Source organism: Helicoverpa zea, chromosome 16 (assembly GCF_022581195.2).
Source record: "Helicoverpa zea isolate HzStark_Cry1AcR chromosome 16, ilHelZeax1.1, whole genome shotgun sequence".
Taxonomy (NCBI): Eukaryota; Metazoa; Arthropoda; class Insecta; order Lepidoptera; family Noctuidae; genus Helicoverpa; species Helicoverpa zea.
The window spans coordinates 11,225,478-11,253,351 of NC_061467.1; the positions used below are offsets into that span (position 1 = coordinate 11,225,478).

Below are 27,874 nucleotides of genomic sequence, written 5' to 3' on the forward strand. Positions count from 1 at the left end.
AAGAAATCGCTAAAAACGATTTAGCAAACCTGACTTTCCTTACAAAATGGCTTATTACTCAAAGAAAATAACCTTATATAATGAAATAATGTATTGTAGGGATAGTTGATAAAGTGAGTTATTGTATTTGAAGATAATTTTAAAGAAATATAGATTTTTTTACTATAAATTAATCGGTTAAAAAAATTGTTCCTCAAGATGCGTCAGTTTAATATAAAATATATAGTTACATTGATTTAATACTGGTGACACATTTTGAAATGAGTCCGTGTTTTATTTAATACATAACTAAAGAATATTCATTATTAAGGTATGGGCCCTTATACTATGAAGTATGATTTTGATACTGGTGACATATTTTGAAATGAGTCCGTGTTTTGTTCAATGTATGTTCTTATTATTATGATAATGAGTCATAAACTGATATCTGTCTCTGTCTCGTAAAAAAGTTTGCCAAAACGATTGAGTTCGAAAGGGACAGATATGGGTCTAACTCCGCCTAGAAAAAAGATATCGAAAAAATTCCGAGATCGGCCGAAAGAAGGCGTTAAAATAAACTTCTTGGTACACTTATTTAAACTTTGACCGAAACACTAATCGGTCAGTATATGATTAAGCGTGCGATTTGTTTTATTGACTTTTACATTACTTATAATCATCGGCAAGGATATTGAGCCCTGACCTTCACCTGCGCAGATCCCCACTCTTCCGCCGAGAGCTCATTATCCGTGCCGATAACTATACTTAAGGTTTTATGGAGGACCTATGAGACCTAGGTATGATGTTATGAATTATTAGTTTTCGCCTGTGTAACTCATGCTCAAAACACTAGCTAGGTAGGTACCTACTAACTTAATTTTGAAGTTAAATATAAAGTTAAGTTTTGTGCAAAAACGTTAATCCGTTAGCCTTTGGAAGAAGGGCCAAATTATACCAAAACCGAGTTGAATTAAAAATGTGTTAATCAGATACATAATTATGAATGACACAGATACTAATGTAAGACCGTAAGCTTGCCCTGTCTCACCGCCACTTCCTAAGCCACATTTGTTATGTAAACGAGCATAACCATTACGATTCACGTTCATAACACCAATAAGAAATGTCTTCGTGAATTCCAAAAGTGTCGGTACCCTTCCGTGGACTCCACGCCACTTCACCGCGGCTTCACACCAGGCCAATGACTCACGTAATCAAATCACAACATACTACGTCTCTTTTATACTCTAAGAGTTAAAAAGAGATGTGTTTTTTAAAGAATTGCAAGTGGATGATGGTAACCCCGCCACGAGTGATAGGCTGTTTTGCTGTATAGCTTGTTTGTTACCTCAGTTCGCGTACCGCTATCCCCACGACTGGTTGTGTGAAACGTTCAATTACCTAATAAATACGACCTCTAATAACTTGGTGTTTGTTCCTACGACTTTTATACGTGTTATCGGAGAGTTTACTAGGTAAGTGTTACTGTTGGATTCAATTATTTTGATAAGCTTCGATACAGCGTGCTCTGATTAACGGTCCCGCCTCAAAGTTGGTAGGACGCGTTTGAAGACTTCTTTTAAATTCCGGATTTTTTTTTTTCAAAAATTGTGTTATTGGAGCTTTGTATGCAGTTAAATTTTTGTGGAGAAATTAAGATTTTGTGTTTTTGCGCGGGATACTTGGCTAATTAGATTCTTATTAGCGCGTAACCCAGTTTGCAATGTAAACTAGCCCAAGTAGTAGTTTTGAGCGATTAGTGCAATAGTGTCACCCACGCTTTATCCAAAACGGGGCTAGAGGTCGGTATTGCTAAATTTATCAACTTAATTTTTAAATGAGAACCTCCTCCTTTTTGGGAAGTCGGTTGAAAAGAATAATACGCAGTTTCCTTTAGTAAATTAGCGTTGAACAAAACGACTTTTGCGTAACCGTTAATCTCTAATACTTGCATGACAAATTGATATATTCAACAAAAACTTATAAATCTGAAAGGATTTTTTATCAATTATTTTTGAGGGATAAAAATTAAGCCTTTGACGTTAAGTTTGCGTGACTCGGGACATAAACCAAGGACCCTACCCTGAGGCATGCGTGCCTTGAAATTTTACTAACTCCGTCGATGAGTCAGACTTGGTCCTTTTTTTGGTCCTTCGGCACGTATCTCTATGGAATTGTTATAAACTTTTTTGAAAGCATTATTGTGGCTTTGTTAACCAGTTACCAATGTTGAGAATATACATAGGTACATATACCTAGGTTATACATAAATATATAGGACCTTTTTCATGCCTTTTGCTTAATAAAATGGTAACGAAAATTATCAACCACGTGATCTGAATTGTAATTTTCTCGAAGGACCAAAAGCAACTTTGACTGCTTCTTGAAACAAAAAACGTTTTTAACAGTCAATTTCAGATAGGTTCTAATCATAAGATTGCTTAAACGCCGGAGTTTATTTAGCGGAAGTTCGTTTTGATAACTTAATTAACATAATTGATCTATTAGAGAGCTATATCCATTGAACATTTAGTTTTTCTGACGATAAGTAACTACAGTACCTAGTTAGTTCGGAACCTATAATTATTTCAAACTGACCGTAGATACATTATTATTAAGTAGTAATTCGATCAACTTCTTTAATATTCCCTGTATTTCCTCTTGTCTGACTCCAAACCCTCACACCAAGAAGGCTGATATCCTATACTGTTTTCGTTTTTAAATACGAGTACCTTAACATTACTTATAGGTAGATAGATGTCAGATACAGTTTGTGCTTAGTTTATGACTCAATGGTAAAATAATTCTCTGGTAATATTTTTTGAAACAATCTGTCTAAATTCTTCCACACCTTTTCTCATACCAAATAAAATTGCAATCTTCACTTGAAGATGTTACCGGCTCCAATATATTACAAACGCGTTTGATTGCAATACCAGTCAACATTCGTATCTCTTGATATTAACTTATGTGACAAGACGTCTGAGATCACGTAATCTGATGGGAGAATATTTCTTCGTTAATGGGGTTTGGACTGCGTGAGAATATTTTGCAAAATTATAGAGGAGAAGGGTATTTTTTATGGGCTAATGAAGACCGGGATTTTCGTTCGGTGGGGAAAGCCAAAGGCTATAGAAATATTTTATGGGGAAGGTCTATGTACAGCAATGTACGGGAGGTACCTACTCCGATTTACTGAGAAAAGTTAAAGGAAAATCATGCCATTTTTTGTTCAGCAATTATCGGGGAAAAATTGAGGTTCTTACTTTCAAGGTGAACTTAACTTAACTTTTTATTATCGGTAGGTAAATATTGGTAAGTACTCAATGGTTTTTGTAACAATATTATCCTTGATGAATCCTTCATCTCATGTGTAAATCTTGAAAGAAGTTTCATTTTAGTTCGTCAACCTCTTTTAAACTTGTACCAAGGTATATCTAACCTAATCTTGAGCCCCATCAGCCATTTTGTTCTACCAGACTGCTTGAAGAAAAGCATCACAATGACAATGATTTAAATAAAATACCAGTTATAAGCCATAATGCTTTGTATAAGTGGCTTTGATCACATGATTTATGAGTCCAATTTACATGTAGGTAATGTAATGCTTATGATAAACATATTTGGATAGATACAATAACGAGGTTTAATATGCTGTGGTCACGAATGGTGCATCGTTGTGATTCATGCTGGCTTTTTTGGAACAATGAGGTGTGCATCGTTGCTGTTCATGTTGAACTTTGGAAATCGAGTCATAGAGTTTTCCTGGGTGGATTTTCTGTAAAAGTTTAGTTATTTGGAGTCTCGCCGCAAACACCTTGAGGTGACTAGAGCTCCTACACGCTTGCATAAATTATTGAATGGAAGTTCTAATTACAATGCGCTTTTAAGGTATTTTGTTTATTATCCATATTTGACCAAAAGGCTAGCTTTCGTCTTTTCTTCTATCATACTTTTGAGCAAATTTTGTAGAGGTGTTTTTTTGACCTTTCTAAGTATGTGTTTCAAATCAGACCGAAAGTAGGTTTTGAAAACACATTTTTCGAATCAACTCGTGATCATGTTCGACAGAGTAACAGCTACAATAGGGTTGTTTCCTAGTATTAATTTAGTTAAAAATAAATAAATGCACAGAAAGTTCACAAAACTAGAAACACGATAAGCTATATTATATTACTTATAACTGACCATATTTTTTTTAATTAATTTATGAAATTTTAATTTAGAGCCTATGACGTCACGCCATTAAAAACGACGAGAAGAGACCGATGACGTCATCCTTTCTATATTTGACAATGACAAGTATTTGACAGTGACAGATATATCGAAATAACCTCAGAATTAATGTTTTGTTTATTTGCTTCTGTGAAGTTCTGTGTGTTAATTGCATTTAAGTGATACAACTGTTAAAAAATTATGGAGAAAGGATTTATGAAAGCTGATAGATTCCAATCTGCCAGAAGTAGACTCTTTTATGGTCGCTCAATTCTTTGATAACCAAGATTTTTATTCAGCGGAACGTGGATGAACAGTTTATTTGGAGCACTAATGGTCGTATTTCCATAACCTCGCGCCGCACAAACCTTGTTTATTCAGACATTCATTTAATTTAAGTTTTTTGAAAAAGCATCAAATCTTTTCGAACGCGGACACAAACATAACCTCAATATAAATAAACACAAACTTTACGTTTCTTTGCACCGTTTCATTTTTCCACCTACACAACTCAAAACATTTGAGGCATTTTATTTTTGTGCAAATGTATAAAAATAATTTATATGTATAAAATATTATAGTTTTTGTAGCTATTTTATAAAAAAACATTATTAAAATTAAGAAATCCATTAGTTGGTATGTTAGTTTTTTCTCGTTAGATGTGCTTTAAAATGTAAAGGAATGAACAGAGAACGTTGACGTCACAGTCACGTGATCTAGCGTTTTCTGAGCAATATTTTAAGAGAAATAGAAAAAAATGTAATACATAAAAAATAAAAAGATTTGAGACGAAAAATGAAAGAGAGGGTGATCTTAAAATTATTTAGAAGCTATCTAAATAGATTTCCGAAAATTGGAAACAACCCTATTGTAATAGTTAATCACGCACACGTAAACCGTTCGTTAAAATTAAACGGTTCGCAATAAAAGTTAACTGGAATGTCAAGCATTTAGCATTAAGTCTGCCTGCGCTTTTGTCTGAAATCATCGTCTTGATACAAGCTTGGTATTTACGAGCGATCTATAGTAGGTATGACTGTGGAATTCCTTTATATGCTTGTAGTTGTTATTAATGTGTTCATGTATCTATCTATCTTTATACTACAAAGCCGAAGAAATCAAATGACCAGACGCTTTTAATAATTACTGCACTTAAGTCATTTGGATTTTATATTTTCGTAGAAAAAATACTTTGTAATTAGATAGGTGGTGTCCTAAAGCTGGCATTAGGCAAGTTTGTATTCGGATCCGTGAAACAGTTCTCTCTCGAGAGAGAGTCCTTCAGGGCTTATGCAAAACCGCAGGACCAAATACGAGAGACCGTTTTTTCTCGAAACAAGTTTAAAATTCAGTAACTACTGAGTAAATAATTCATGATATCAAAAGGCAAATGTGGCTTAACATTCCGAATTCAGCATTCCAAGTGTAAACGTTATTTAGAAGGAAATATTTACGCAGAAATCTTGATCTTGCGACGTACCTCCTCACATAGTATAGTACGTCGCATTTCTGCAATCAGATACGGCGCACTGTGATGTAACTTACTTACCTACTGAATTTAATAGGACGCATGAAATTTTCAAACTCGTTAAAATAAGTATGAATGTGCGTGGATGGAGAGGGAGTGTTGGGCCGAAGAAAAGATGTATAGGTTTGCCAGAAAGATGGTATGACATAGAAGGGTGACGCCTGACAAGGAATGGAAACAGAAAACATTAAACCAAGCGTGAGTGAGGCAACCCCAAATAAATTGGGAGCAGGGCATGAAGAAGAGCAGCAACTAACTTGACAACACTTAAGAATAAAAAAAATATTATGGGGTAATGTCACCAGGAGTGACAGATGACATTTATTATGGAAGGTACAAGTAAATCTATGATGTTTTATTTTACAGATTCCCATGTAAAACTCAAACTTTTCTAACTGGTATCAAAACAGGTCATCTAGTGTTTATTTGTCACGTTCAGTGCGTTCTTACCTTCACCTACGTTATATGTTAGGTATTTACTTAAGAATCTAGTGTTATGAGAACAATCTAGTAAACCATAAAATATAATTAAAACCCATATGTTCGTGGTAAGTTCATACCATAAACTAGTAACCTGTCATTACGTTAACTATTAATATATGGTTAACCTTCAAATGCCAATGTTGTACGTGACATGCTGTACCACATAGCGATACTAGGTACCCCTTTTTTTTTTTTTTTTTTTTTTCCGACGTCAATAATCATCAAATGACCCCTCCCGCTGTGGGTTAGCAGCGGTGAGGGAGTGTCAGACTCTTACTGACTAAAAACCGTCGTGTTCCGTCATAGGCCTTTTATGTACCAGGGCCGCGGTATCTCTTTCGAACAACCCGCAGCCCCGAGGTACCCCTTGGACTGTTAACCCTGTAGTAGGTATATAGGTAATTTGTAGAAAGCACATAGAAGGCTTTAAGATTAGTCTTTTAAAAGGTCGTTTCGTTTCGTTGTTTACGGGAACTATTGAGAAAATATGCGATTGATTTGCAATTTACATTCTCTTCGGTTTTAGCTTAATTAATTGAGTCGGAGGGTGAGTTTTCCTTGTGGGGATGCGGGGAGTGGGATAGACGAAGTCCTGCAAGTAAAAGGGAAAGTTTCTTATTTTTTTCATTTGGACTTTCTCTTTTCTTGTAGAAGCATCATCTGGTTATGTACCTAAATTATATTCATAGGCTCGCTTCCTAAAAGATTTGGAGAATATAATGCCAACGATGAGCAACTGAGAATTCAGCCACGTAGTTTTACATATTTATTGATAATTCTAAACTTAGGTATATAAGAATTTATGAATACTAAAAATAAGAAACCGAAATAGCTCAGTCATCTCCAAAGACTAAAATATTATAACATTCGATACCAGTTTAAATGTTGACCTTGATAGTCAAATAGCTTAACTTTATATAATAAATAAATAAATAAATAAATAATGTCGGGACACCTTTTCACACACGGTCAATTAGCCCCATGGTAAGTTATTTACTAACTTGTGTTATGGGTGCTAACACAACTGATAAACTACACATAGCTACATATATACATATTTATAAATCATATCATAACACCCAGACCACGGCCAACAAGCATGCTCATCACACAAATGTTGACCGAACCGAGAATCGAACCCGGGACCTCAGGTTCGGCAGTCCGGCATGGTGACCATTGCGCCATCGAGGTCGTATATAAATAAATTCAACGTTTTTTTTTTCTTTTTTATCAGTATATAGTATAGTTGTTAAGTTCTCTCAACTGTAAAGGCTATTTGTACCAGTAGGTAATGGTTAAAACTAATTGGTACAATAATGGTAAATTGACACTCTATTAAAGTTTAAGTTTCCGGTCTGTTACAATTAAGTTATAGGTACATAACCTAACTTATTACTTTAAAATCCAGACTGCCTCGTTGATATAGTTATTATATTATAGCGAGGTCTCGGGTTCGAGTCCCCGGTCGGGCCGAAATCGCTTTGAGGGTTTTACAGACTTCCACAGCAGCCCGTAGTCTGCCGGTTAGTGATTGGTTCATCCGTGCCGTCCCTTCAGGCGATGAGAGTGATGGAATAGCGAGTGCACCTGTGTCTACACAAACGCTTGTGCACTACTGGTCATGATGATCATGTCCTGCGCAACTGGCTGATGTCTTTATATGAGAACAGCTACCGTGGTTGACAATCGGCTAGGACGCCATCATTATCCAAATTTTTATCTTATAATGAACTAAATCGGAACCACATGTGGTTCATGAAACTATAAGGTAGAAATATTCTTCTTAAATACACATACCTACTGCATGCATTATGCGAAAAAAACAAATGACTACATGCTAGGGTTATTCACATACTATAACAGCGCTAATTTAGCAATACCAGGATCTAATTAATTCTCAGCTGAAAAATATATAGACCGAAAGTTAGCAGAGCATGTAGCGTTAATTATTTTATAAGTATACATTTTACGTGAACGGTAAACTGGCCTTGGTTGCAATTTGCATAGATTCTTCGACTATTTGTAGTTTATTTTGAGTCTGAAACTGATTGACTGGGAATATTCCTAATGATGCACCAGGATTGTCTGAAATCGTCAAATTAATAATAAAAAAATCTGTAATAATGAAAAGTAATTGCTTTTTAAAATCATTTTAATGAATGCAATAATAAACTCCATTATAGGTACGGTAACTAACTATGATAAAGCAATAGTTAACTTATATAATACACTAGCCGTTTTCCCGCGGTTTCACCCGCGTAACTACTGCCCGTACCGGGATAAAATATAGCCTATGTTACTCGTGGATAATGTAGCTTTCGAATGGTGAAAGAATTTTTTAAAACTGTCCAGTAGTTTTTGAGCCTAATCATTACAACCAAACAAACAAACAAACAAACAAAGTTTTCCTCTTTATAATATTAGTATAGATTGTTATAATTTATGCCCTTTAAAGTAATTCCATTAGCTCATTAGCCAAGTGCGGATCCAGCCCTCAAAAAAGGTTGTGGTCACAGCTACTAGAAAATCGGAACTAGAAGCGGCTACTAGAAAAGTAAAAGTCGGAGCATGAACATGCTCATTAAAAATTATGCAAGTCGTTTATGAACTTTTGAATGAAATGATTTCCTTTTTTCTGAGTATCAGGACTTTGGCATTAGAAATGAAAATAAACTTAGGAGGAAGTTGGACCCGATAAAAAAAAAGGGAACAAATATAATGACCACCATAAAATACTTTGATACCCTTAGTTTTGTAACCAGAAATATCTACTGAACACCAGAAAAATAAAGTCTAAAAATGTAATAGTACCAGCTATTTTAGTCACGACTTCACTTTAAATTGTATTCGACCACCAAATTTAGTAAATGATCACCAACTCTTGACGACCAAATTAATGTATTATTTTTGCCTAAATAAGTCACTGTGATTGCCATAAAATGTAGGCTTATTACCAAATAAAGTATTATGATGCCATATTAAGTTATGTGTCCGGCTTGCAATGCATGCGTGAGTGTGAGTGACAGGGGAAAATGGAAGAAAATTACATATTGCGCCGACCCCAAGTAAAATTGGGAACAGGGCAGGAGAAAGAAGAAGAAGAATGTGTTTCTCAATACACTCCCTCGAAAACACACTCTTATCGCACTGTTTAGAGGCATGCAATAGACAATTTTCCACCCTAGTGCAGGAAAAGGGTCCCCATAATGTTATAAAATTTATTGTATCAGGCCGAACTTATTTTTTTGGAGTCAGTTTACTTAAACAGGATAGCAAGATGTAAAAACTTTGATTATCATTTTATATTAAAACGCTGGTATAATTTTGATGATCATTTACTACTTTTGGTGATCATTTACTACTTTTGGGATAACAATGATTTATTTGGACTCATTTTGCTTAAATAGGATAGCAGAATTTAAAAACTTTGGTTATAATCTTACTTTAAAATGGTGGTCTAATTTTGGTGATCATTTACTATTTTTGGCTTACGCATGATTTATTTTGGAGTAATTTCACTTAAATAGGATAGCAAAGTGTTAAAACTTTGGTTATAGTTTTACATTAAAATGCGAGTTTCATTTTGGTGATCATTTACTATTTTTGTCTGCTATTTGTTACTATATCTGGTGATCAGTTAAACATAAGCCAAAAAAAAATAGTTTCGATCCAAACCTATTTCAATCAATAACTTCTAGTAGCCAGTAAGCCAATATAGGGAGGGTTTGACGCATTTGGTGCACTTCTCAACTACCAGTAGCGGCATAGCATCGGGTGGCACCCCGGGCTGCTACCTATTGAGCACCCCAAAAAAAAAACGACAAAATAAAATTACGAACCAATCTAATAATGCTAAAAAAAAAACGTTTTTTTTTTTAAATATATCTAAACTCATATTATGCTCACTATCAGTTCCGTCTCTAGCTTATGTACCGGGTGCAATCATTACTAAAGCACCTCTATGTATGGAAAGATTGTGAGTAGTTTTGTTTTTTGCGCGAGCGTAGCAAGCCAGAACATTTTTAGGGTTCCGTACCTCGAAAGAAAAAAACGGAACCCTTATAGGATCACTTTGTTGTCCGTCTGTCTGTCTGTCTGTCTGTCAAGACCCTTTATCTTAAGAACGCATGGACGTATCAAGCTGAAATTCACATAAAATACTCGGGTCTATTGTCCCTTTAGGCTGTGAAAATATCAAGCTTCTAAGCCAAGCCAATCAAAAGATACAACCGATTCTGTCGATATTTTCAACAAATTCTCGACACTCGCAAAGGAATCAAAACCTACAGGGTACTTCCCGTAAACTCAGAATCTTGAAATTTGGCATGAAGCATTGTTATATAATGCAAATAAAGGAAAAATTGCGAAAATCTCATTTTTTTTGTTATATAATATAATAAAAATATTTTAATAAAATGAAACTCACTACCTTATTTCTCACGAACGAATAAAGGTACCAAATTGAAATTTATACCAAATACCTAGGTCTATTGTCCCTTTAAGCAATGAATAAAAATCAAACTTCTAAGTTAACGCGATCAAAAGATACAGCAGTTTTACCAACACCTTAGACGAATTTCCGTCACACGCTAGGGAATCAAAACCTACAAGGTACTTCCCGTGAACTCAGAATCTTAAAATTCGGCACGAAGCAACGTTATATAGTACAGATAAAGGAAAAATTGCGAAAATGATAAATTTGAAGTTACATAAAATATTAAAATATTATTTTTGCTTACATGACATAAAATATTTTTTTAATAATTATAAACTTTCCTACCCTTTTTCACATGAACGCGTAGAGATATTAAAGTTTTGAATAAAAAGTGAAATTCATATCAAACACTTCTTAAATATAATGGCCTCTAAACTGTGAAAAATTTTAAATCATTCAAAGGTCATTGGGCACCTTAGTATGAAAACCATACCCACGGCGGATACGAACGAAATATAGCACAGTATAATGATAAAGGCTCTGATTTGCTATGGCATTAGTCGCATCAATGTGAACCATGGGAATCTAGAGAAAATCAGGTGTAAACATCAAATATTTTCCTCATTTCAATGGGGAATTTAAACGACCAAGTTTGACGGATTTGAGAAATCATTTCTTTGTAGTGAAAGAGTATACTCGCCGTTTATTTCCATTGTCATCAGGTCAGGATCTGATGATGGAAATCCTGAGAAATCGAGGGCAACTATCAGAAATTGTAGGCATGCATAGGATTAAAACTTGATTCTCAGATGTATGTCTGGTGATACTATCAAACAGTGAAGGTTTAGAGCTTATCTGATGATGGAGACGTGAGAAAGTCTCATCACCTAAAATAAAATAAGCTCCAACACAAGGTTACGTTATAAATTGTAAAGGAGTTCCCATAACTATATCTGATCTTAGCTGTCGATCCCACAATGGCAGTCAAACCTATCTTTGTGGAAAGTCTTCGCCAATACGAATAAAATAAGCCCAAACACGTGGTAGTTGCAACATACCGTTCGGGAGTTCCCTTGACTCTCTGTAGTCTGCATAATCAAATCAGCTCCAAACCTTCACTGTTTACCAGTACCCTCAAAAATACACTCACATGTCTGGTTATGACTCGATGCGTGCCTACAATATTCAAGAGTTGCCCTCGATTTCTCAGGGTTTCCAGATCCTCATCAGATCCTGGTCATCCGGATTGGCACCTTCCTTCTTTATGAATGTCTTTAACAATAAAAACTAGCATTGCAACCTGTACAATCCTCTGAAACTGCTTATCTTTTATATTTTTCAAACGATCCTGGACATTCGTCTCCATGGAATTTTAATAAAATATTTATATTCAAAGAAACGTCATACCATTCTCCACGATTTAAAACTACTTTGATTCATGTCCGCCACTTTTTACAAAACGGGTCAGATATGCCCCATGACCTTTAAGACATAATTACTTATTTTCAATCAGATTTCTGAATGATGACTATAAAATGTTGTATATAAATAACTTCAATAAAATAACTTTTACAAGGTACTGGCCTACTATTTTAGTTATATTATAAAATAAAAAATATTAACTATTTTGACTCTCACGAAATTACCATAACTATGATTGTTCTAAACTGAACGGTTGGCGCGAAACTCACTTTTTATCTATACAGCATTTGTACGGAACCCTCGGTGCGCGAGTCCGACTCGCACTTGGCCGGTTTATTTTTTAGATTTCGTCGTAGTTACCAAGTTATAAAACCAAAAGCAAAGACGTGGTATAAAACCGTATAAATTTTGGAGTCTTGGGACACGAAATCACAGAAACAAGTAAAAAAAAAGCCACTGCTAAGTGAAAAAACCGCGAGCGTAGCGAGCGCGAGATTTTTTGAGTTTTGGTACTGTTTTGTACAAAAAATGTAAAATAGTGACTATTGTAAATAATAATAATTTTATTGTAATAGACAGCTGTGTTGCTGGGAAGTTTGTTTTGTTCTTCACCGCTTCTTGTTAACCAGAAAGTCCTGAAAGAGGGCGTTATGGGGGTGCTATCCTTTTCTACTTTCAATTTTAACTTAAACTAATCTAACGTTTTCGATATTGGACTTAAACCACCGCAAAGTGGAAAAGCCACGAGCGTAGCGAGCGCGAATTTTTTTGAGTTTTGGGACACAAAAGTACCTCAAAAACTAAAGCTGTAAGAAAAAAAATATGGTGATCTCGAATTAGTAAACAACAGTCATAAAATTAAATGCAACAAAAAAAGTATTATTTTGTTCCCTAGTGTTATCATCAGCTTATCGATTTAAAAAAACCGTAAAAGTGTGATGTCACAAGTCTAGGTAATAAGGTTGTGGGCATGCCCATCGTGCCCACAACGGTGGATCCGCCCTTGTCATTAGCTATTCTTAAGATATGCGTACTATTTTTATTTAAGTACATACATTTCATTAAACAATAATAATAAATATTGTTCTGTCCGTACAGCTATTGACACAAGTGCTTCAAAGAAATTACTCAACACTACTATTACATTAACTGATTTATAGACCAATTATTTGCTCATCCAACTGTTAATATTTGACTCTAATTGTCGATTAGTTGCGAACGGTAATTAAAAATTAAAATGCTTTTGCCTAAAAATGGGCTGTGGAAAAATGGATGGTTAATAAACATGCTAAAAATAAAAGGCGTTTGAGATAGATTGTTGGGAAATTAACAAAGGACCTTCCACAGTGGGTGCAGCAAAAGGGAGTGTCAAACTCTTGCCGACTAAAACTGGTGCCCTTCATATACCAGGGCCGCGGTAACTCTTTTGAACAATCACACAGCCCCGTCAGGCTTGGAGAAAAATCCCTTACGAAAGCTTATGTTTTCCAGTAACAGTAACAGAATAATTCATTATAATCTTAAAGGCACGTGAGTAAGTGCTACTTTCACAATAATACCTATTAGATTTAAGATGTCAGCCATTAATTGCGTAACTGGTGGCCATTACCATGGGCCAGTTGACATTTGAATCTTTGCGTGTTGTAGATTTTAAAAAGTTCATGTTCTGTTTATTAAAATCGAATACGGACATTCTTTTAGAGGGAAAGGTCGTGAGAATTCATGTTTTACACTTCTTCATGAGCAAATATTTATGTGGAATTTTAATCGCATAGTCCTGGAATTTTATTTCTGTGTCGCTCGATTACTACGTCGTAAGTCGTGGTGGCCTAGTGGGCAAAGAACCAACCTCTCGAGTATGAGGGCGCGGGTTCGATTCCAGGTCAGGCAAGTACCAATGCAACTTTTCTAAGTTTGTATATGTACTTTCTAAGTATATCTTAGACACCAATGACTGTGTTTCGGATGGCACGTTAAACTGTAGGTCCCGGCTGTCATTGAACATCCTTGGCAGTCGTTACGGGTAGTCAGAAGCCAGTAAGTCTGACACCAGTCTAACCAAGGGGTATCGGGTTGCCCGGGTAACTGGGTTGAGGAGGTCAGATAGGCAGTCGCTTCTTGTAAAGCACTGGTACTCAGCTGAATCCGGTTAGACTGGAAGCCGACCCCAACATAGTTTGGGAAAAGGCTCGGAGGATGATGTCGCTCGATTAGTACGCTCCTACGTTACTTCCTAGCTAGATAAGCAAATGTTACATGGAACAGTCGCGGTTATTCAACTACATATGTACCTAGTTTCTGCCTTTTCAGTACAGTGTCGAAGTTTTTAAATATGTAGGTATATTTTTTTTTGCAAATAGACTTAGTAACTAAAATATTATTATAATGAAGACAGGATGATGATAAGCATGTTTTTGTGGCATTGTAGCTTTTATCAGTCATAGAAACAAATAAAGTGAACTATTCGACTATTCTACTCACATGAGACCACAAACTCAGTCAAAACAAGTGACATTACGAACAAGACGTGAAGGCGACATATGTATGTACATATGTGTCGATAATTTTTTCCTCGACTATGAGCCTGTAGACTCGCTAGCCTCGACCCACAAATTTCGTTGCAAGCCTACACTTAATCGATCCAGTTTATCATGTAGTTGTTGTGTGACATAGGCACATACGTTAGGTGATCTTGTTAGATAAGGATAATAGCTTTGTATTGTTAGGACTTTTGACTAAGTTATGTTATGTAAAAATTTTCTTTTTTGCACTTGCAATGACGGTCCTGAGATAGTAGAAGTTGGGAAAACTATCTAGGAACTAAGAAGCTAAACTGAGGCTGTCTAAAATACTTGTTGCGACAATTTTTGGTACAAATTCAAATATGTTAAAGGCCCAAAAAAGGTAAAGAATCTTATAAATACTGTAGGCTTATATAAACGAAATACTGCAAACTAACATACAACTGTCGTTTTTATATGCTAGGAATGCAAATGCGGTATTCTTGCAATAGGTAGTTAGTCCGATACTTATCTTTTAGCCTCAACTGTGATTTATAGATAAGCATAGTTTAAAGGTTAAGAAAACTGCAACTTTTCAGGGACATGAGTATGTTGCCAAATATATTTGTAGTACATTAGATTTGGTGATTTAGATAGTATCCATTATTTAATTATAGGCCAAACTTTTTGCCATAGGGCCTTTCTATCAAGTCCTTCAAATCAAGGTTCAATGGCAGAAAAAGAGATTTTGAACCAGACTTAACGGAGTTAATGATACCTATCATCTATAATCGAGAACTCAGAACCCAGACCAGACCATCTTAAGACGAACTGCACCTGTGTATCAAACCTTTAACCTTTTACGTCGTCACTTAAATCAGTACTTAAATACCCCAACTTAAATAGTGAACAAAAAACAACTGATCCCATCAAGTAGGCCTTACATCTCAATATGGCGATCAGGTCACGATGCACCAACTTATAAGGAAATGTCGAGCTTAATGCGAAAATATTCCACCAGCCCTTTGACCTTTTAACGCAATTTTGTTGGTAAAAGATTCAGAATTACTTCTTGTAGGTATTAATGTATATGTTAAAGTAAATGAATGGTTCTGTAACGAGGTGAAGCAATTGATTGTGAGTAATTGGTGCTTCCGCCCGCAGCGAGGGGTTAAATAAAATTCAATGAAAAGGAAAAAATACTTGACAATGTGGTAGGTCTTTTTGTCGGTACTGTAATTAAAATGTTACGGACATAGTGCCTATAAGTCGCCAGTCACTTAATTATCTCTCAAGTACGAGTGTGCGGGCCCTAAGATAAATGTACTTTCTACGAATTTTGGGTATCATTTACTGAAGGAAAATCTTAAGGAAACCTGGACCTTAAAGTCTGAAATCGTCATTCCGCCTTGAGAGGAGAGGACTGAATCCGTAGTTTTTCAAGTAGAAATTGTAATATAACATAATTTATGTGAAGCTTATAACAAAATTCAATTTCCAAACGAAAAAAAAGGAATGGATCAGTTATTGCAATCCGCAGTAAATGGCGATGTGCACTTCCACACGCTATTTGCTGAACTTTACGACCGCGTGTCACACTAAATTTACTCTCACTTTCCTTACTACCCGCTCTTCGATAAAATCTCAAACATATCGTAACAGAAGCCGACTGTAGGCGAGTATGTCACTGGCCCATTACTCCTAAACAAGCCGGTTCACCTTGTCGTGTCCCCGATGGAATTTTTACGCACGCCATCTAGTCTGCATTGTGCAATGAACGAGTAGTTAAAACAGGTGCGGTACTACTATCTCTTCTTAGTTCTGTGGACTTATAGCCCCTTCCAATAAAAACAAATGGTTGGCCTTTGCCGTTGATTCTAAAGTTTCGTCCATAATAGACCAGGATTCCGGGGACATCAGGCATTAGTTATTTTCTCACGAATGCTATATTTCGTTCTCAATTACGCCATATATTGCAATAATGATAAAATTATTTTATCCTCAAAAATCAAAAGTTATCCAACCAATTAAAAAATTAAGATAAAAATAAAACTTTCCGCCTAGGGTAGCTCTAGATTAAATTGCTAGCTAAAAGTAAAAAAAAAAAACTTGAAAACTAATAACCTTAACCACCATTTTATACCTACTATAGTTCTGTTCCGTTGATAGTTTTATAAATACTCATATTTATAGTAATGAATGCGTTCTAAGCGGATACCTTCACGGATACTCCATGCAATTAAAGGATTTCCTTGAGTACCTACCAACGTCAGAATAGTAATTATCATTAAGTTATCATTGTTCGATTCAAATGTCGTAAATGTAATTAAAAACAGATGGAATTTACAGTAAAAAAAACCCGGAGCCAATCGTAATTAAAAGCCTTTGTAGACTGCAAACTTTTATGGCCGTTCCTAATATTGTATATATCTGTGATTTTGTTTTCTAGTTTCACTGTGGGCTAATGTCAAAATACTATCTCTAGTGAGCAAATCAACAGATGGTTAAAATATTGCCATATGGCCCTTAGTCGACCGACAGTTTTAGGTAGGCTCATAAGTAAATATAAAGATGAATCGTAGTGCGCACATTACAACAATTAGATATCCGTACAGTATCAAACTAACTAAAACGTTTCATTATCGTTATTTATTTTTGTATGTCTCTGCCAGACCTCGGGACTATAGAGTCCCGGATTTTTGGGAGGCGAACGTGGGGCCGAAGCCAACACGCTGAAGCCCTTTTGAGACAACTTTAATGAAATGGCGACACAAAACCGACGATTATCCCCGTATACACTATAGAAATGTACCCAAGGACAATCCCCGGTTCTGTGCTAAACTATTGCTAACTATGGAGGAAAACTACTTGGGCTATTGTGATGGGATGTTAGTGGACTAGGAATGGGAAGACTATGGGAACTATGGCACCTGCCGATAACAATGTTTGCACACGTAAAAATGGCAGGTGGAGACTCGCCAACTCACTTACTGGGCCCTCGGGAATCAGTCACTGAATAGCAACAAGAGGGCAACAGGTACATGAGCGGCTGAAGGGTGAGGATACCTCGGCGGACTTTAAACTCAGATCACGCGCTCCCTGTGGGTCCAGCATCACCGGCCCACTCGCCACTTACCACGAGGCACCTACCCTCCGAGTGGGCTGCTAACCCTGCTCTAGCGACTCCACTCTGACCGGCCGATGAAGGCAAGCCAAGAGGCGGGAGACCTATCTCCCGTCATGCTTCACTCCGCAGGCCGGAGATGGGGGACATTCTCCCTGGAGCATTCGGATATATAGCCCCGCGGGGTCGCTACTCCCCGTCATCCGCCTCAGATGCCCTGCGGGGCTTATCGTTATAATTATTATCGTGCCACTATCGGCCCACAATTTATCCTGCAGCCCACATGCAATTGGAACTTCATATTTCCAAATTACTAGTTGGACTGGAACTCCGAGCAATGAGTCAGCGCCATCTTTAATTCGTCATGGGAAATAGACTAACACAATTTGCAATGCAAAATTAATCGAACGGGATTTTATTAAAGGAAATTCGAGATGTTGCAAAGAATGTTATTTTAGTTACGGCTGTTACCGTAAGAAAGGAAATAATCAATGCATACCAAACTTGTTATTGTATTGATTCGCTTAACTGCGATCGGAATGCAGACATTTGTGATGCCTATTTTTTTGTATAAACTTGAATGAATGACGTAGTTTAGTTGAATTTTCTAAAAATAAAATAGTAACTAAGTTCTCAGGTGATGTTTTGAATGTTTCAATAAAAAAATCAGGATCGTAACACGATGCTGTTGTTTTGTAAATTTTTGCATTTTTTCCATTTTCTTTAGTAGTTGGTCTTTTATTTAATTCTTTTGCTAGTGAATTTTTAGTCATCTGTGTTGATTAGTCTTGTTGGAGATTGAATATCTATATTTAGTAACTTATATCAACTACTTATCGCGCATTTTTTGAGGCATATATCTCGCATTTATGACATTGATTTAATAATTGCTATAATAAATGTCAAGTTACGAATCATAAACAAATTAATACCAAAGCAATTACTGTGTTCATGTAAAATTGCAAATTAATTTAATCTTGACATTTTTATTCATGCAATCATATTGTCAATGCTGTTTACAAATCTTGTTATTACCTTAAACAAAATATCAACTAGCAATTTCCCACCGCCTCACCTGATTGTTATGAGACTGTATTTTCCCTATACAAACAGAAAATGTTTCATCTCTATTATATCCATCTATCGATTTACAAAAGTGCCTTTACGTACTAAAATAATTATCAGAATAAATAAATACCTTACCATTGAAATGGACCAGTACATACAATTCCCATGGCCACCGTTAAGGTAATAACAATAACAGTATAAAGATTTAATGATTTTGTAGAATAACGGCGGTCTGACTCCTGGCCTATAATCGGCCATTCTTTTGTCTATCATATAATTCTTGGATGCCACGCGATCCGCATTCATCTTCGTGTAATATCATCATGGATGATTGTTCGTGATAGGAGTAAGCAGGGTAGTTAGTTACCTTGGAAAAATAGTATCTTTGATAGAAAGAAGTATTTACTTGGAAGCAGGACAATTTGCAAACGTCTTTTTGATAATAGCATACAGACGGTTAAAAACAACGTGTAAAATTTAAAAAGATGGATTAATTTGTATGTTTTTAATTAGTTTTTCTTCGTGGTTTCTTGGTATCCCAAGACAAATACCAACATCCCCCATCGTGATATATAGCGTAGTTTGAATATTTTATTCTACCGATTCCATTAATATCAATGCGAAATCCTACTACTAAACGCAAAATCTGTTATACAATCTATTTCAACTAGTCGAAGAGAAGAGAATAGACGAAAAGAAAAAAAAAGTCAGTTAAGCTACTTTTTTACCTTCAATCCCAACAGTAGATAAATATTACCTCTTAAACACGCATCATTACAATTCGTACTCCATCATCACATCACGAGTATTTTCAACACGTAGAGGTCACTAGCCACAGGTCAACAGTCATGTCTTGTGTCTCCCTGTCTTATTACAAACAATTACTTCTAACTATTGTTGTACATAGTATCTTAACAATTTGCATAATATTTTGTATCTTATGTTGTAGTGTTTTAAGTTATAGAAATACCTACATGGTTAGTTGTTTGTGTTTTGTTTTTTTAAGGCTCCATTATTGTCGTTCTAATTATGTAGGTAGGTTAAATAGGTCCTGACCCTTCCTGACTTGTGTTTATATTTTTTATAGTTAAGTATAATATAAAGTTCTAGCACTAGCATTTGTTTCAATCATTTAAATATTTTTAGCCATCGTGATTACTTTTTTATAAACTTTTTTACATGGCGCTGAAAAGTTCAAGGAACCAAAATGTTCAGGACCGAATCGGTACCGAATTGTTCCATAACAAGGCAATTTTCTAAGTACCTAGACTTCACAACAAAGTCATGTCTGTCCGTATGTTAGTTTTAACACCTCATAGCCATTTGCCGAATAGCGCATACAATTTCACTGTGTGTTCAATGGGTCAAATGGCAGCCGACTGTTTAGTTTGCAGTGTGGTACTAACTATTCCCAGTTAAGTTTGACAGCCTTTCTAACGTTTTAACTATCCGCTAGTTACCTTATGTGTTAAGTTTATAGTTAAGCAGAGAGATCGGCTACCTAATGATTTTTATGACAGACTAGCTTTTCCAAGCTCTTTTCTATACCGTGATACAATGTAAGTTAGGTACCTAAGTCTTAAACAATAAACCTCTTGAATTACTGATTTAAACAATATCTGTGTTCCAAGTTTCATTGAAATTGGTTCAGTAGTTTTTTGACAAAGTGCAACAGGCAGGCGGAGTTACTTTTGCATTGTTAACTTAAGTTAGTACCTAAGAAATAAGGATCTACTAGCTTCCGCCAGCGGCTTCGCCCGCGTGGTGTGTTGATAAAAAGTAGCCTATGTGTCAATCCAGGGTATCACCTATCTACATACCAAATTTCAACCAAATCGGTCCAGCCATTTTTGCGTGATTGAATACAAACATACATCCATACATTCTCACAAACTTTCACATTTATAATATAAGTAGGATGAAGTTGTATTCGTTACTATAGTAACACGAGTATTTTCCTTCAATACTTTTATAATTTAATTCAGAATTCCATACAATTATAACACTGAGTGACGAAGGAGCCGTGCAACCAATGACATATTTATTTACACAATCAATTATGACCCTTAACACGAAAGCATTAAAGTTCATATTTCTTCATGGTGTTCAACAATGGCGGTTATTATGCACGCAATAAGCATTGAATTCTAATGTTTATAGGATACTTGAAGTGCCTGTTAGCTCATACTTATAATTTATTTAAGTCCTTTTATATGATCTGTGTGGCACTATAAAGTCTTTTATGCATGTTTAAATATACTTTATTTACTTGACATCTACTTTATTGTATTACGTAAACAATTATGACTATTTAAATTATGGGTATTACATGGGCATATTTCTGCAACGAACTTACAAGCTCTCACTTTCAATAAGATGTATCTAAGATTTGTTTTACCAATTTGGTAAAAGCTTCCTTCAACAGTTTCAAGTCTGCTCTATTTTGGGCGGTTTTTCTCCCATTTTTGTCCACGATATCATAGATATCATGTATAGAGTGGTCGTTTTGCCGTCTTTCCTTTAAAAAAATTAGAAAAATAAGTTAAAATTCCAACATTTCAGAAATCCTTTCACTTCTCTCAATTACCCAAAAGAATGGTAAAACCGACTTGGAAAAGCCCAATCAAAAGTTCACCGAAAGACTAGTGAGTCACTTCACGTCAGGTTAGTTAACAAACTGAATTTGCACACCCTGCGGTTTCCTTACTGCTGTTTTGTTTCCTATACTGAGACTTCCGTTGACTAATACATACACAGGTATGTATTGGTCTTTCTAAGTTTTTAAAATGGTTCATCAAGTTGAATCGAAATATCGCTCGTTTATAGAGAAAGAACTTTAAAGTTAATAACACCATATAGAGTAAGTAGGTTCAGGGGACAGTTGAGACAAAAAAATACTGAATAAAAATAGAAATATCATGTACCTATAAGAATCTTATTATCTTACCGGGCTATGAGAGTGAAGGAATATTGAGTGCACCTGCGTCTGCGCAAATGCTTGTGCACTATAATATTTCCTGCGCAGTAATTGTCTCCTTGTATGAGAACAGCCGCCATTGGCGATAATCTGCTAGGAGGACATCATCTTAAACAAGACTATCAGTGCTGCACATTTCGGCGCTGCACTTTTCGGTGCAAGAATATAAACGTCGTATATAGCCGCACAGACTAATTTAGAACTTGGATTTCAGCATTAAGTTTTTAAATAACTTTTCTAGGTACAACGAGCATAATATCGTTATTCATAAAGATATCACGAAAAATATGACTGATGAATGAATTACGTTTAGTGTCAGACAGTCTACCATCTGCTCAAATAAACACAACTGCATTTAAAATGAAAATGAAAACGACAAACAAGTACCAAAAAGCAATTTCACACTGCTTACATAAATTATTTAACCTTACCAATACATGTATCCACTTCCTATGTGACAAGGTCGTATGAAATATGCTCTGACCTCTATCAAGGCCGACTTTCAATTTGTCCACTGCGTTGCACCGATTGGTATATTGTTGTTAATATGCGGATTGAGATACCTATTTAAGTAGTTTTTATAAGAAACTAATTAGTTTGTTCTCGGTAGTCCGGTAATGAGTTTTGATAACCCTATTGTAGTTTAACCCTGAATTTCTTGATTGGTAAACGATGGGGAAAATGGTCACGTACCTACCTACTTACATCATCATCCTCCGAGCCTTTTTCCCAAACTACGTTGGGGTCGGCTTCCAGTCTAACCGGATGTAGCTGAGTACTAGTGCTTTACAAGGAGCGACTGCCCTGCCTGACCTCCTCAACCCAGTTACCCGGGCAACCCAATACCCCTTGGTTAGACTGGTGTCAGACTTACTGGCTTCTGACTACCCGTAACGACTGCCAAGGATGTTCTATGTCAGCCGGGACCTACAGTTTAACGTGCCATCCGAAACACAGTCATTGGTGTCTAAGATATACTTAGAAAGTACATACAAACTTAGAAAAGTTGCATTGGTACTTGCCTGACCTGGAATCGAACCCGCGCCCTCATACTCGAGAGGTTGGTTCTTTGCCCACAAGGCCACCACGACTTACATCATGAAGCATAAGTAGTATTTTTCCCTATAAGAGGGTATGTAGATCCTGTTTTATCGTAGAACTTCAAAATAAGCTCCGCTCCTTGCAGAAACTTAGACGAAAAATAATAGTTTTTATTCTGTTTTAGGAAATGTTTTATAATGACTTGTGTACTATTACTTTTCAGCTTTAATGTTATTTTGAGCACTACTTTTAATAATTTGAAAAAAAAAACCGTTCACTTCATTCATACTAACGATTCCTCTTCTCTAAATTCCAGTTCTTCAACATGGGGGGCTTCAAGACCCTCATCCTCCTACAGCTGGTCTACTTCTGCGGCTGCATGGACCAGCTCCACATCCTCTACGAGTGGAAGCAGCTAGATTTCGAGTTCCCCACCCCTGAGGCCAGGATGCAGGCCATAGAGTCCAAGAGTTTCATCCCGGAGAACAATATCCCCATGGGCATTGAGATATATGAGGATCGGCTGTTTGTTACCGTGCCTAGGTGGAAGTCTGGTGTCCCTGCTAGCTTGAACTACATCAATTTGAAAGGTAATTTTATTTTTATTTATTTTTTTGCAATGGTATTGATTAGGTTAATACGGGTCTGGTTCCGATTTAGTGACCCCAAGTGATTATACCTTGGATGATGAATGAATGAAACATGAAGTGAAAAACGAATACTAAATTAGGAAATCGTTAAGTCAGTAATAGACGAAATTGATAAATGTTTCATATCCACGAAATTAATCTGCTTCTCAGATTTTGAATAATCGTGTATTAAATGACCCAGAGGGGAAATAGGTATACCAGCTATTAAAGAGGATAGTGGAACTTACGACACTAATAGGCAAAACAAAATACACAATGCTGAGAGTACAGTTCTTATCACCTTTCTCGTAGAAAGTGAACTTTATTTAAACAATGAACTGAACCACAAACTAAATACAATTTGTTCTCACAGTCCTAATGCACTTATTTTTAATAGTTCTATGGAAAGACATGGAATGTATAATAAACATGCACCTGGGGATCAAAGCGATGACTGTAGAAAAGACAATTGTTTTGACGTTCAGTAATGTTTGAGTTATGTTTGCAAGTTATTGCACCTGCACCTGTAGATTGTCATTAAGTACCAAGAGGTATCAATTCAGATTCTTCAAATAGACTAATGATTCTCTCACTGCATCTTAAAGTACTCGCTCTATTTCATGAGGCTATGCCGAATTATTAGGGTCTTAACCCCATTAAAGTAAATGATGTACTAGTGCAATTTATAAAGGTAGTCATGGTTGAGAATGATTTGTTTTGAATAACTATGGCAACATAACAAAGAGCAAGCATATTTTCTGTTCGATTTGTTTAATTTAATATCTTAATCAGAATGACTTTTAGGTATCAAGATCAAATTATTTCGGTCGCTAAACTATTTGACCTCAACCTGTTTGAATATAAACAACATGTAAATAATGATCAGGAAGTAGACTTCAGAAAACTAAAAAAACTAATCAATAAAGATAGATTATTAAATGCCATCTTATTTCTAGATCTTACATAACAAAGTAAAGATACGTCAAGCATACAATGATAAAGACATCTTGGATGCTAATCTAGCACATTTATGCTTGTAAATTAGGTCTGCACGACACGAGACAAGAATAAATTATTTTGCTCAGTAGCTTACAAGGTATTATTTGCACAACACTTAATTTAATTTGCCAAGGAGACATGCAAGTGATTTGCTTGAATGCAAAACATTTAGAAGACGAGAAGACCAATAGAGTGAATCTTATGACTGTCGTTGTTTTTTCTGCTAACAGTTGCAAAGATTCTTGTAATATAGTGTCATATCTTTTCTTATCGTTGAACAATAATCTCTTTTATACATATTCTAAATGATCATAGCTATTGTTAAGAGCATCCCGCACACAGTCCGATAGTTGGTTGGATAGTTGGGGTCTTAAATCAGTATGAAACTGGATGGTAGTCTGCAAATTATAGGCATTATAAACTTCGGGCTTCCGTACGTCTACATTTTGCCAGTATCAGCCGGACTGAATACTTTGATTGGAATCAGGATTTTCTTTAAAAAATAATGGCCTTACTACAAAAACTTTAACCACTGTTTTACACTTGTCTAAAAAAAATGTGGCTCCAAAATGAACCATATGTCAACGTCATAATTTGAAATTTTTTTAGACAAGTCTTAAACTGACGTTAAAAAGTTTTTGTGGTAAGACGGTAAGTATCCAGCAAGCGGGTAGTCCTAGTGATAGGTTTTTTTTCCTCTTTATGTCTTTCTCATCGATAATTACATCATCTACTAAACATTTGTCTTGTTACTCTCCTACAATATGAGAATAATAATAATCTATTATTTCATAAACATTCATAACATTTACCTCCACAATTGTTAAGTTCTAAAGTAGTTACGTGACGTGACCGATTGATATGTTCGGTTTGGGTTATTAACCTAAGCAAATCCAAGAATTGTTTGTTTAATGAGTCAATCTATAAATAATTTTACCTCAACAGGTAAATGTTCTCCAAGTGTTTAGAATATGAGCAAGATAATCTGAATAGCAAGCAAAACGATATGCTATGCCCTCACAACAATATAGTTACACTGAAAAACCGTCCTAACAAAATGTTTTATAATTTCAGACAATTCAACGACATCACCGAAGCTGATCCCGTACCCAAGTTGGGCAGCACACTCCATCGGCATGGACGGCAAGCCTCCAGAGATCGTCTCACCATTCCGCGTCAGAGCTGACCGCTGCGGACGACTCTGGGTCTTGGACAACGGCAAGATGGGCAACTTGGAGAAGAACACCACGAAATTCCCCCCAGCACTCATTATCTACGACTTGAAGAACGATAACCTGATCAGGAAATACGTCTTTCCCGCTGACCAGGTCAAAGAAGATTCTGGGTTCGCCAACATTGCTGTGGAAGATACCGACTGCGAAAAAACTTATGCATACGCAGGTGATGTGGGCAAACCTGGCCTTATAGTGTACTCCTGGGAAAAGAACGAATCCTGGAGGATAACTCACCACTACTTCCACCCCGACCCACTGGCTTGTGATTTCAGTGTCAAAGGATTCAACTTCAGCTGGACGGATGCTTTGTTCGGGCTTGGTCTATCAGCACCCAACGCTGATAACTACAGCACTCTTTATTTCCACCCTATGGCTAGTTACGACGAGTTTTCTGTCTCAACCATGTATTTGAGGAACGCCTCCATTGCTGAAGCTAACTTCGGCGCCTTCAATGTTTTGGGAAGTCGTGGACCGAATGCACAATCCAGTGTTTCGTTCGTCGATCCCAAGACTGGAGTGTTGTTTTATTCCCTGGTGAACTTGAACGCTGTTGCATGCTGGAAGACTTCCAACAAGGAGTACTTGATGAAGAATCAGGGCAGGATCTATATGAACGAGGTCACAATGGTATACCCGACTGATATTAAAGTTGACTATAATGATAACCTTTGGATTCTGTCAAATAGGATGCCGGTATGGATGTATGGAAGCCTAAACCCAGAAGAGGTGAACTTTAGGGTATTTTCAGCCCCTGTTGTAGATGCCATCAGTCACACTGCTTGTGACATCACTCCTAGATCTGACATCTTTGACAAATTCGTGAATAAGATCAAGAATGCAACTAACTCGGTGGTTGCTAAGATAAAGCCTAACTCTGGCAGTGCAATCAGTCCGTTCTCTGTTTTAAGCGTACTTTTTATCAGTTGGATTATCTCTTTAACTATTTAAAGTTTTGAAAGGGAATTATGATAGGGTGTCTTTCCAATTTCGTTGCTTTTACGAACAAGTTAGATTTTGAACGTCAGTTATACAGACACATTTTACTAAGGGACTTTTTTCTGGCCTTAAAGACCCTGAGTTAATATTAAGATAAGGTTGTGAACTTAGGAAGTAACTGGCGTACAAAATGTTCGAGTGCTTGCTTGGAGTGTGAAATGACAAGGGACTGACACGCCCATTTTGAATGCTAGTCGGAAGTGTTAGTATTATAGCCTTTATTATTATCATTAGGTCCTACGTCTTTTTTATGATGTCTTAAATTGATAAAAAGTTCAAATTATTCGATTTTAGATCACAGCTTGTTCTTAAATTATTCTCCTAGCAGCCAAGCTGTTTTTTTATTACTATGTATTTTGAGGCTGAATGGAGTGTGAAATAATGTTGGATCAATATCAAACAAAATTAAATGCAATCTTTTTAATCTTTGGCTCTACTTTGAAAAATAACTAATTGTTGTATTGCAATCGTTAGGAATTGATATAAACATGTAAAAGTAAGGTCTCGTAAATGCGTCGTGACAAACAAATATAAAGTAACAAATATGTTACCGCTTTATTTATTGTGATCGCATATAATGTAACGTATTTCGTACTTATTTTGTGCCTTTACGTGATATCACATAAGCTAATTTAGATTAGTGCACGGTACGTGTTTTGTAAATATTAACTTTAATAAAAAGTGCTAAAAGCTTACTAAGTATTTTTATTTTTGTTACTTACCTCGCCATTTTTTCAATATCACTGTTCCAAGAAAATCAACAAATAAACTGAAATATAGTTGAGAGAAGTGACATCTACATTCCTAAAAGTGAACTTGTTGCAAAAAGTTGGACATAAAACAGATAGATGGCGCTGTCACCAAAATAATAATTGTGTTGGAAATAATATCTGAAACTTCATATTTATTACCGAGAGGAACTGAAACCTACCAAAATAACTGTTTGGCTTTCTGTCTACAAGGTTTTAATGATAGATTAACTTGGATAAAGACTAGTCGTTGTGTTGCTGGGATTTATTTATTACTACAACTTCATATATGAATTTATTTATGGGATATGAATTACAGTAATTTTTTAAAAGTAAGTTTCGTGAAAAAACAATTCGACTGCAATCCAAATACAGGCCCTCGCCTCTGTTTATGTGCTACCTTTCTTACCAACAATTTTGGTTTATTTATTATTCGAAAAAGACGCACTAATACCTCGTATGATTCTCTACTGTAGGAGAGGAAAGGTAGTAT

General features: G+C 35.9%; 1 protein-coding gene across 1 annotated transcript; it reads left to right on the forward strand.

Moving 5' to 3' along the window:
* The first annotated feature begins 1,312 nt into the window (after positions 1-1,312).
* On the forward strand, positions 1,313-27,327 carry LOC124637631 (protein yellow). The gene is made up of 3 exons (XM_047174230.1): positions 1,313-1,454; positions 23,090-23,363; positions 25,476-27,327. The coding sequence occupies exons 2-3, from the start codon at positions 23,099-23,101 to the stop codon at positions 26,582-26,584; spliced, it is 1,374 nt and encodes a 457-aa protein (XP_047030186.1). The 5' UTR covers positions 1,313-1,454; positions 23,090-23,098; the 3' UTR covers positions 26,585-27,327.
* The last annotated feature ends 547 nt before the right edge of the window (positions 27,328-27,874 follow it).

What these genes read in the sequence shown, in the direction of transcription:
- LOC124637631 (XM_047174230.1), top strand. Translation starts at nt 23,099, where the DNA reads ATGGGGGGCTTCAAGACCCTCATCCTCCTACAGCTGGTCTACTTCTGC. An exon ending in GAACTACATCAATTTGAAAG is followed by an intron (nt 23,364 to 25,475) that starts GTAATTTTATTT and finishes TTATAATTTCAG; the next exon opens with ACAATTCAACGACATCACCG.